This window comes from Oncorhynchus keta, chromosome 25, assembly GCF_023373465.1.
Source record: "Oncorhynchus keta strain PuntledgeMale-10-30-2019 chromosome 25, Oket_V2, whole genome shotgun sequence".
In the NCBI taxonomy this organism is placed as follows: domain Eukaryota; kingdom Metazoa; phylum Chordata; class Actinopteri; order Salmoniformes; family Salmonidae; genus Oncorhynchus; species Oncorhynchus keta.
Genome location: NC_068445.1, coordinates 48,696,614 through 48,708,369, shown reverse-complemented (window position 1 = coordinate 48,708,369; position 11,756 = coordinate 48,696,614). Strand labels below are relative to the sequence as shown.

The 11,756-nt window shown below is 44.6% G+C and overlaps 1 protein-coding gene across 28 annotated transcripts in view; it reads left to right on the top strand.

Annotated features, from left to right (window-relative positions):
- The first annotated feature begins 1,451 nt into the window (after nucleotides 1-1,451).
- Nucleotides 1,452-11,756, top strand: part of LOC118380828 (mitogen-activated protein kinase 1-like) — a 76,914-nt gene continuing 66,609 nt past the window's right edge. For all 28 annotated transcript variants that reach the window (XM_052479846.1, XM_052479845.1, XM_052479849.1 and 25 more), the window contains exon 1: nucleotides 1,452-1,743. In XM_052479846.1, the coding sequence (XP_052335806.1) occupies nucleotides 1,607-1,743 (137 nt within the window). In that variant the 5' untranslated portion in view covers nucleotides 1,452-1,606. The remainder of the gene's footprint in view (nucleotides 1,744-11,756) is intronic.

Below are 11,756 nucleotides of genomic sequence, written 5' to 3'. Positions count from 1 at the left end.
ATAAACTGGATATAACAGCTTTAATGAAGTGGCCGCTGCGTTCATATAGATGATATCGCCATAGTCAAGTACCGATAGGAGCGTCGACTGAATAATCTGCTTTCTACTACGTAGCGAGAGGCAGGACCTGTTTCTATAGAAGAAGCCCATTTTCATTCTCATCAATATGAACACCATCCAAAGTACATACGCTTAAATCATCAGACTTATTTTTATGCGCTCTAGAGAACAACATAATAGTTAACTAATATCTAGTTCATTATTACCAATTTAAAGAATGATAAATAACAGTAGTGTGTTGCGTCCCAATCACACTAAAAGTATAAAAGAAGACTTTAAGGTGAGGACTCCTGCAAGCCCCAGTAATACGACTCTGAGAGAAATATAGCTGTGTATTGCCTCTTCAGCACCTAACTAGCTAGCTGGTCATCAAGATGACTGACTTAAAGATGACTGACTTAAAGATGACTGACTTAAAGATGACTGACATAAAGATGACTGACTTAAAGATGACTGATTTAAAGATGACTGACTTAAAGATGACTGACTTAAAGATGACTGACATAAAGATGACTGATTTAAAGATGACTGATTTAAAGATGACTGACTTAAAGATGACTGATTTAAAGATGACTGACTTAAAGATGACTGACTTAAAGATGACTGACTTAAAGATGACTGACTTAAAGATGACTGACTTAAAGATGACTGACATAAAGATGACTGACTTAAAGATGACTGATTTAAAGATGACTGACTTAAAGATGACTGATTTAAAGATGACTGACTTAAAGATGACTGACTTAAAGATGACTGACTTAAAGATGACTGACTTAAAGATGACTGACTTAAAGATGACTGACATAAAGATGACTGACTTAAAGATGACTGATTTAAAGATGACTGACTTAAAGATGACTGACTTAAAGATGACTGACATAAAGATGACTGATTTAAAGATGACTGATTTAAAGATGACTGACTTAAAGATGACTGATTTAAAGATGACTGACTTAAAGATGACTGATTTAAAGATGACTGATTTAAAGATGACTGATTTAAAGATGACTGATTTAAAGATGACTGACTTAAAGATGACTGACTTAAAGATGACTGACTTAAAGATGACTGACTTAAAGATGACTGACATAAAGATGACTGACTTAAAGATGACTGATTTAAAGATGACTGACTTAAAGATGACTGACTTAAAGATGACTGACATAAAGATGACTGATTTAAAGATGACTGATTTAAAGATGACTGACTTAAAGATGACTGATTTAAAGATGACTGACTTAAAGATGACTGATTTAAAGATGACTGATTTAAAGATGACTGACTTAAAGATGACTGATTTAACCGAACCCCACAGGCGACTCCCAGGTGCGCCATAAACGTCATCAACGTGGGCAGCAGGCGTGTCCATAGTGTCTCAGTGTAACTATCATACCGCAGTCAGTAGCCAGCCTGTGTGTACAGCAGCGCAGTAAGACCACTTTATCATACGGAGGACTTCAGACAGGCTCCCGGTAATAACGTTGTTACAGCGGTGACTTTTCCTTGTGGCCGTGAAGAACGTGTAAAAAGGCAGCCGGTTTTCACAATGGCGACAGCTGCGGTTTCTGCCAGTGGCCCCAATCCCGGAACCGGAGCTGAGTTGGTCCGAGGACAGGCCTTCGATGTCGGGCCCCGGTACCACAATCTGTCGTATATCGGTGAGGGCGCCTACGGAACGGTGTGGTAAGACATATTTTCATACTGGCAGAAATGTTGCCCCCCACACACACACTCTTTCATCACTACTGACGTTAGTCAAACAAGTTTGGATACTTTGTAGACTTCAACGGGTAGAATTCCCCTCCGTTTTCACTTCTTTACTGCCACATTGTAACATGGAAAGTAAGTTTATGTTTCTACATGTGTTGCTGTTGATATGGTGCCTCTGCTAGTGTGCAGTGGGTGAAGACACTTGTTACAGTGGAAACTTGTTGATCTTGGCTCGACTGCAGGATTGGGCAACTCGGGTCGATTTCCTATTACATAAAAACTCATAACTCAGTGTTTGCTAAATTATTTTATTCCATTTAACAGACTATTTATGTTCATTTCGACAATCTTCCTCTACTAACTTTCTATTAGGCCAACATATTTCGGTTTTATCTGCCTGCTCACTAGAATAATTTATCGGAATAACCACCGACGCAAAACGCCTGAATGTCGAATTTGATTAGTGTTTTTATCCGTCATTTTGTCTTAATTTAAAATAGGCCTGAAAACTGTGAATCTATTCAGACTTCCCGGTAGGCTGGTTTCATAACCCATAAAACTGCAGTATTCACTGTGTGCATATTGTGTTGTAGACGCTGCAATGTGGCACTTTTTAGGCGACCCAACTAAATATACATTTTAGTTATAGATCTGTCATTCTCATTAAAAGCCGGTCTAAGAAGAGGTAGATCTGGTCTGTTATAGATCTGTCATTCTCATTAAAAGCCAGTCTAAGAAGAGGTAGATCTGGTCTGTTATAGATCTATCATTCTCATTAAAAGCCAGTCTAAGAAGAGGTAGATCTGCTCTGTTATAGATCTATCATTCTCATTAAAAGCCAGTCTAAGAAGAGGTAGATCTGCTCTGTTATAGATCTGTCATTCTCATTAAAAGCCAGTCTAAGAAGAGGTGGATCTGGTCTGTTATAGATCTGTCATTCTCATTAAAAGCCAGTCTAAGAAGAGGTAGATCTGCTCTGTTATAGATCTATCATTCTCATTAAAAGCCAGTCTAAGAAGAGGTAGATCTGCTCTGTTATAGATCTATCATTCTCATTAAAAGCCCGTCTAAGAAGAGGTAGATCTGCTCTGTTATAGATCTATCATTCTCATTAAAAGCCAGTCTAAGAAGAGGTGGATCTGGTCTGTTATAGATCTATCATTCTCATTAAAAGCCAGTCTAAGAAGAGGTGGATCTGGTCTGTTATAGATCTATCATTCTCATTAAAAGCCAGTCTAAGAAGAGGTAGATCTGCTCTGTTATAGATCTATCATTCTCATTAAAAGCCAGTCTAAGAAGAGGTAGATAATGTTTTGTTTTTGCGAATTTGAGTTTGTTTTGTATGCCAGCCAAAAATACAATTATTTTAAAAGAAAATCTAAGAAGGTTTAGATTGAACTGATTCTTTATAGATATATGATTGTTTTGTTAGTATTAGTATTTTAGAACAAGGAAATTGATTGTTTAAAAATGATTCTATTTATTCTCATTTTTAAAAGACGCCAGTCTGAACATTAGATGCATTGGTCTGGAAGCAGAAGGAGTTATCTTTCATATCATTCTCAGGGTTAAAAGCCCGTGTTCCCACACGGCCTGATGCCACGGACTACGTGTTGTCTAGTGGTTAGGGTTGGACAGAAGAGGTAGATCTGGTCTGTTATAGATCTATCATTCTCATTAAAAGCCAGTCTAAGTGGTTAGGTTGGATCTAGGTAGCCTAGTGGTTATAGATCTAGTCAACCATTAAAAGCCAGTCTAAGAAGAGGTAGATAATGTTTTGTTTTTGCGAATTTGAGTTTGTTTTGTATGCCAGCCAAAAATACAATTATTTTGTCTCGTAGAAAATCTGTTTCACAGGTTTAGATTGAACAATGATTCTTTACAACATATATGATTGTTTTGTTAGTATTAGTATTTTAGCAACAAGGAAATTGATTGTTTAAAAATGTAATTATTTATTTATTTAGTTGCATTTTGCAGCATTAAGGAGCCCAGTCTGAACATTGGACTACAACCATAGGTAGCCTAGTGGTTGGTTTTGTAACCAGCAGGTAGCCTAGTGGTTAGGGTTATCTTTCATATAGCCAGTGGTTAGGGTTAGTGTTCTGAGGGTTACTAGTAACCAGTAGGTAGCCTAGTGGTTAGGGTTGGACTAGTAACCACAGGGCCTGATGCCAGTAGGTAGCCTAGTGGACGTGTTGTCACAGAAACATGTTGGGTGGAACTGTTGTACTAGTAACCAGCAGGGTGGTTAGGTTGGACTAGTAACCAGCAGGTAGCCTAGTGGTTAGGGTTGGACTAGTAACCAGCAGGTAGCCTAGTGGTTAGGGTTGGACTAGTAACCAGCAGGTAGCCTAGTGGTTAGGGTTGGACTAGTAACCAGCAGGTAGCCTAGTGGTTAGGGTTGGACTAGTAACCAGCAGGTAGCCTAGTGGTTAGGGTTGGACTAGTAACCAGTAGGTAGCCTAGTGGTTAGGGTTGGACTAGTAACCAGTAGGTAGCCTAGTGGTTAGGGTTGGACTAGTAACCAGTAGGTAGCCTAGTGGTTAGAGGGTTGGACTAGTAACCAGTAGGTAGCCTAGTGGTTAGAGGGTTGGACTAGTAACCAGTAGGTAGCCTAGTGGTTAGAGGGTTGGACTAGTAACCAGTAGGTAGCCTAGTGGTTAGGGTTGGACTAGTAACCAGCAGGTAGCCTAGTGGTTAGAGTGTTGGACTAGTAACCAGCAGGTAGCCTAGTGGTTAGAGTGTTGGACTAGTAACCAGCAGGTAGCCTAGTGGTTAGAGCGTTGGACTAGTAACCAGTAGGTAGCCTAGTGGTTAGGGTTGGACTAGTAACCAGCAGGTAGCCTAGTGGTTAGGGTTGGACTAGTAACCAGTAGGTAGCCTAGTGGTTAGAGCGTTGGACTAGTAACCAGCAGGTAGCCTAGTGGTTAGGGTTGGACTAGTAACCAGTAGGTAGCCTAGTGGTTAGAGCGTTGGACTAGTAACCAGTAGGTAGCCTAGTGGTTAGGGTTGGACTAGTAACCAGTAGGTAGCCTAGTGGTTAGAGCGTTGGACTAGTAACCAGTAGGTAGCCTAGTGGTTAGGGTTGGACTAGTAACCAGTAGGTAGCCTAGTGGTTAGAGGGTTGGACTAGTAACCAGCAGGTAGCCTAGTGGTTAGAGGGTTGGACTAGTAACCAGCAGGTAGCCTAGTGGTTAGGGTTGGACTAGTAACCAGTAGGTAGCCTAGTGGTTAGGGTTGGACTAGTAACCAGTAGGTCGCCTAGTGGTTAGGGTTGGACTAGTAACCAGCAGGTAGCCTAGTGGTTAGTGTTGGACTAGTAACCAGCAGGTAGCCTAGTGGTTTGTGTTGGACTAGTAACCAGCAGGTAGCCTAGTGGTTAGAGCGTTGGACTAGTAAACAGCAGGTAGGCTAGTGGTTAGAGGCAGGTAGCCTAGTGGTTAGAGTGTTGGACCAGTAACCAGCAGGTAGCCTAGTGGTTAGAGCGTTGGACTAGTAAACAGCAGGTAGACTAGTAGTTAGAGCGTTGGACTAGTAACCAGCAGGTAGACTAGTGGTTAGAGCATTGGACCAGTAACTAGCAGGTAGTCTAGTGGTTAGAGCGTTGGACTAGTAACCAGCAGGTAGCCTAGTGGTTAGAGTGTTGGACTAGTAACCAGCAGGTAGACTAGTGGTTAGAGCGTTGGACTAGTAACCAGCAGGTAGCCTAGTGGTTAGAGTGTTGGACTAGTAACCAGTAGGTAGCCTAGTGGTTAGTGTTGGACTAGTAACCAGCAGGTAACCTAGTGGTTAGAGTGTTGGACTAGTAACCAGTAGGTAGCCTAGTGGTTAGAGCGTTGGACTAGTAACCAGTAGGTAACCTAGTGGTTAGAGTGTTGGACTAGTAACCAGTAGGTAGCCTAGTGGTTAGAGTGTTGGACTAGTAACCAATAAGAATTTGTTCTTAACTGATTTGCCTAGTTAAATAAAGGTAAAATAAAAACCGGTTAGCTGTACAGTAAGTGTATTTTGCATCTGTGAAATTACAACCATTTGATGTGATATGAAGGTAGATGATTTATGTTTCTAGAACTGGACAGCAACTGAGAATTGGTTCACGTTTAGCTGGAGTTCAGATGGCTGTTTTGTCTTCCAGAACCCACTTCCCCCTTTGAACAGGTCCTGGGACTACGGAGTAACGTTAGACTCCTTTAGTCTGTTACTGGGCGAGCTTCAACAGAGCACTGCAAGCTGCCTCATGAAGCATCAAACTACTGAGCTGAACAAAGCCACGGGACCTTAAAAGTCTCCATGTAAAGTTAGTAGGTAGGTCGACTTGATCCTGACAGTCATACAATTTGTTAATCTAGTTCTGAGAATAGTCTTTCTGGGTGTACCCAGTCTGCAGAGAGACGAATCATAAAGTTGTTCAATATTGTTTCAAAAGGGCAGGAGCGACTCAACTAGTCTAGTTGTGATCATTACATCATCCCGTACAGAGAATCTTTCTCTCTCAACCCACAGAGATGGTTCATGTTGCCTAGTCGCTAAGTCTCCAGCTCGCACGCAGGCAGGCAGTCAGATGTTCACACTCTGTGGTTGTGTGTATTCAGATCAGTGATTTAAATAATGGAAGGTGTCAGTGAATGGGATCCCAGGCGCCGTGAGACCTATCTTTATCCCTAGGCTCAGTTGCAAGTGAAAGGAGGAGTAGAAATGTATCAGATAGCACCCTATTCTCTACATAAAGCTCTATGGGCCCTGGTCAGAAGAAGAGCTCTATGGGCCCTGGTCAGAAGTAGAGCTCTGTGGGCCCTGGTCAGAAGTAGAGCCCTGTGGGCCCTGGTCAGAAGTAGAGCCCTGTGGGCCCTGGTCAGAAGTAGAGCCCTGTGGGCCCTGGTCAGAAGTAGAGCCCTGCGGGCCCTGGTCAGAAGTAGAGCCCTGCGGGCCCTGGTCAGAAGTAGAGCCCTGCGGGCCCTGGTCAGAAGTAGAGCCCTGCGGGCCCTGGTCAGAAGTAGAGCCCTGCGGGCCCTGGTCAGAAGTAGAGCCCTGCGGGCCCTGGTCAGAAGTAGAGCCCTGCGGGCCCTGGTCAGAAGTGGAGCCCTGCGGGCCCTGGTCAGAAGTAGAGCCCCGTGGGCCCTGGTCAGAAGTAGAGCCCTGCGGGCCCTGGTCAGAAGTAGAGCCCTGCGGGCCCTGGTCAGAAGTAGAGCCCTGTGGGCCCTGGTCAGAAGTACTACCCCTCTGGTGAGCCAGGGAGCAGACTACCCCTCTGGTGAGCCAGGGAGCAGACTACCCCTCTGGTGAGCCAGGGAGCAGACTGCCCCTCTGGTGAGCCAGGGAGCAGACTACCCCTCTGGTGAGCAGACTACCCCTCTGGTGAGCCAGGGAGCAGACTACCTCTCTGTGGAGCCAGGGAACAACATGACTCTACTTGGAATACTCTCTGAATTCCCAGCCTCCCTCACACACCGAGCGAACACACATCCATCCTTCCTATTCACTCACTCACTCTCCTTTCCCTTTGTCAACACACACACCTACACTTATACACCTACCTACCTACTTACCTACCTACACACACCTGAGGCTGTAGCTGGCTTTACCCTGCCGTGTGTACAGGGACCAGACTGGAGGAGCTTTCTTATCAACGTGTTATCATGTTAGATATGTCTCCATATAGAGTGCTGCACGATATCCTGTTAAACCCTAAAGGCCCACTATGTATTTAGTTATCACCACCAACTCTGTGTTGTTTGTGTCGCACTGCTTTGCTTTATCTTGGTCAGGTTGCAGTTGTAAATGAGAACTTCTTCTCAACAACTGGCCTTCCCTATTTAAATAAAGGGGAAATAAAATAAATAAAGTCTCACTTAACTGCTGGTGCAGCCCATCTGTCACTTGAGAAACTATGAGGATTTGGCCTGGCAATGCCAGACAGCTCCACTTTATAGCTAGATGAATATGTGATATGACTGAAACCACTGCCTACATGTTACCTCGCCTACCTCGTACCCCTGCACATTGACTTGGTACTAGGGCTGTTGAGGTGACCGTATTACCGCCACACTGGTGTTCTAGAGTCACGTGACCGTTTCGTCATGGTAACTATGCTTCTCCAAGCTCTGATACTGCTGATGGTCATTAGTAGTCTACCAAACTGGCTAGCTGCCTGGTACTGAGCACTCTATTGTCCCTGTAATCACTCTGAAATCAATGCAAATGTAATGGAGGCTATGTAATTGCGTGAGAAAACATACACATGGTTAGCAGATGTTAATGGGAGTGTAGCCAAATGCTTGTGCTTCTAGTTCCGACCCTGCAGTAATATCTAACAAGTAATCTAACCTAACAATTTCACAACTACCTTATACACACAAATCTAAGTAAAGAACTGGAATACAAATATACAATACATTTGCTCTAGCCAACTATGTGCAGATGGCATACCAGAGTGGGCACACTCGCTATATACAGTCGTGGCCAAAAGTTTTGAGAATGACACAAATATTAATTTCCGCAAAAGTTGCTGCCTCAGTGTCTTTTAGATATTTTTGTCAGCTGTTACTATGGAATACTGAAGTATAATTACAAGCATTTCATAAGTGTCAAAGGCTTTTATTGACAATTACATGAAGTTGATGCAAAGAGTCAATATTTGCAGTGTTGACCCTTCTCTCTGCAATCCTCCCTGGCATGCTGTCAATGCTGCCACATCCTGACTGATGGCAGCCCATTCTTGTATAATCAATGCTTGGAGTTTGTCAGAATTTGTGGGTTTTTGTTTGTCCACCCGCGTCTTGAGGATTGACCACAAGTTCTCAATGGGATTAAGGTCTGGGGAGTTTCCTGGCAATGGACCCAAAATATCGATGTTTTGTTCCCCGAGCCACTTAGTTATCACTATTGCTTTATGGCAAGGTGCTCCATCATGCTGGAAAAGGCATTGTTTGTCACAAAAACTGTTCCTGGATGGTTGGGAGAAGTTGCTCTCAGAGGATGTGTTGGTATCATTCTTTGTTCATGGCTGTGTTCTTAGGCAAAATTGTGATTGAGCCCACTTCCTTGGCTGAAAAGCAACCCCACACATGAATGGTCTCAGGATGCTTTACTGTTGGCATGACACAGGACTGATGGTAGCGCTCACCTTGTCTTCTCCGGACAAGCTTTTTTCCTGATGCCCCAAACAATCAGAAAGGGGATTCATCAGAGAAAATGACTTTACCCCAGTCCTCAGCAGTCCAATCCCTGTACCTTTTGCAGAATATCAGTCTGTCCCTGATGTTTTTCCTGGAGAGAAGTGGCTTCTTTGCTGCCCTTCTTGACACCAGGCCTTCCTCCAAAAGTCTTCGCCTCACTGTGCGTGCAGATGCACTCACACCTGTCTGCTGCCATTCCTGAGCAAGCTCTGTACTGGTGGTGCCCCCGATCCCGTAGCTGAATCAACTTTAAGAGACGGTCCTGTGTTAACGAGAGAATCACTGACATGTCAGTATATCCTGGAAGGATATTGACCTCATTCCGTCAGTAGAGGATGCCTGTTTTTTTTTTTTAAATGCCTTCCTCACTATCTTAAATAAGCATGCCCAATTCAAGAAATGTAGAACCAGGAACAGATATAGCCCTTGGTTCTCCCCAGACCTGACTGCCCTTAACCAACACAAAAACATCCTATGGCGTTCTGCATTAGCATTGAACAGCACCCATGATATGCAACTGTTCAGGGAAGCTAGAAACCAATATACACAGGCAGTTAGAAAAGCCAAGGCTAGCTTTTCCAAGCAGAAATTTGGTTCCTGCAACACAAACTCAAAAAGGTTCTGGGACACTGTAAAGTCCATGGAGAATAAGTACACCTCCACCCAGCTGCCCACTGCACTGAAGATAGGAAACACTGTAAAGTCCATGGAGAATAAGAGCTCCTCCTCCCAGCTGCCCACTGCACTGAAGATAGGAAACACTGTAAAGTCCATGCAGAATAAGAGCACCTCCACCCAGCTGCCCACTGCACTGAAGATAGGAAACACTGTAAAGTCCATGGAGAATAAGAGCACCTCCTCCCAGCTGCCCACTGCACTGAAGATAGGAAACACTGTAAAGTCCATGGAGAATAAGAGCACCTCCTCCCAGCTGCCCACTGCACTGAGGCTAGGAAACACTGTAAAGTCCATGGAGAATAAGAGCACCTCCTCCCAGCTGCCCACTGCACTGAGGCTAGGAAACACTGTAAAGTCCATGGAGAATAAGAACACCTCCTCCCAGCTGCCCACTGCACTGAGGCTAGGAAACACTGTAAAGTCCATGGAGAATAAGAGCACCTCCTCCCAGCTGCCCACTGCACTGAGGCTAGGAAACACTGTAAAGTCCATGGAGAATAAGAGCACCTCCTCCCAGCTGCCCACTGCACTGAGGCTAGGAAACACTGTAAAGTCCATGGAGAATAAGAACACCTCCTCCCAGCTGCCCACTGCACTGAGGCTAGGAAACACTGTAAAGTCCATGGAGAATAAGAACACCTCCTCCCAGCTGCCCACTGCACTGAGGCTAGGAAACACTGTAAAGTCCATGGAGAATAAGAACACCTCCTCCCAGCTGCCCACTGCACTGAGGCTAGGAAACACTGTAAAGTCCATGGAGAATAAGAACACCTCCTCCCAGCTGCCCACTGCACTGAGGCTAGGAAACACTGTAAAGTCCATGGAGAATAAGAACACCTCCTCCCAGCTGCCCACTGCACTGAGGCTAGGAAACACTGTAAAGTCCATGGAGAATAAGAACACCTCCTCCCAGCTGCCCACTGCACTGAGGATAGGAAACACTGTAAAGTCCATGGAGAATAAGAACACCTCCTCCCAGCTGCCCACTGCACTGAAGATAGGAAACACTGTAAAGTCCATGGAGAATAAGAGCACCTCCTCCCAGCTGCCCACTGCACTGAAGATAGGAAACACTGTAAAGTCCATGGAGAATAAGAACACCTCCTCCCAGCTGCCCACTGCACTGAGGCTAGGAAACACTGTAAAGTCCATGGAGAATAAGAACACCTCCACCCAGCTGCCCACTGCTCTGAGGCTAGGAAACACTGTAAAGTCCATGGAGAATAAGAACACCTCCTCCCAGCTGCCCACTGCTCTGAGGCTAGGAAACACTGTAAAGTCCATGGAGAATAAGAACACCTCCTCCCAGCTGCCCACTGCACTGAAGATAGGAAACACTGTAAAGTCCATGGAGAATAAGAACACCTCCACCCAGCTGCCCACTGCTCTGAGGCTAGGAAACACTGTAAAGTCCATGGAGAATAAGAACACCTCCACCCAGCTGCCCACTGCTCTGAGGCTAGGAAACACTGTAAAGTCCATGGAGAATAAGAACACCTCCTCCCAGCTGCCCACTGCACTGAAGAGGTAAACTCCAGAGAATAAACACTCCACCCAGTCACCACTGAGGCAAATCCACTATAATTGAGAATTTCAATAAGCATTTTTAATTTTATATATATTTTTTGCTTTCCACCGGGCTACCCCTACCCCGGTCAACAGCACTGCACCCCCCCACAGCAACTCACCCAAGCCTTCCCCATTTCTCCTTCACCCAAATCCAGTCAGCTATTGTTCTGAAAGAGCTACAAAATCTGGACCCCTACAAATCAGCCGGGCTAAACAATCTGGATCCTTTCTTTCTAAAAATGATCTGCCGAAATTGTTGCCACTACTATTACTAGCCTGTTCAACCTTTCTTTCGTGTCGTCTGAGATTCCCAAAGATTGGAAAGCAGCTGCGGTCATCCCCCTCTTCAAAGGGGGGGGGACACTCTTGACCCAAACTGCTACAGACCTATATCTATCCTATCCTACCCTGCCTTTCTAAGGTCTTCGAAAGCCAAGTCAACAAACAGATTACCGACCATTTCGAATTCCACCATACCTTCTCCGCTATGCAATCTGGTTTCAGAGCTGGTCATGGGTGCACCTCAGACACGCTCAAGGTCCTAAATGATATCTTAACCGC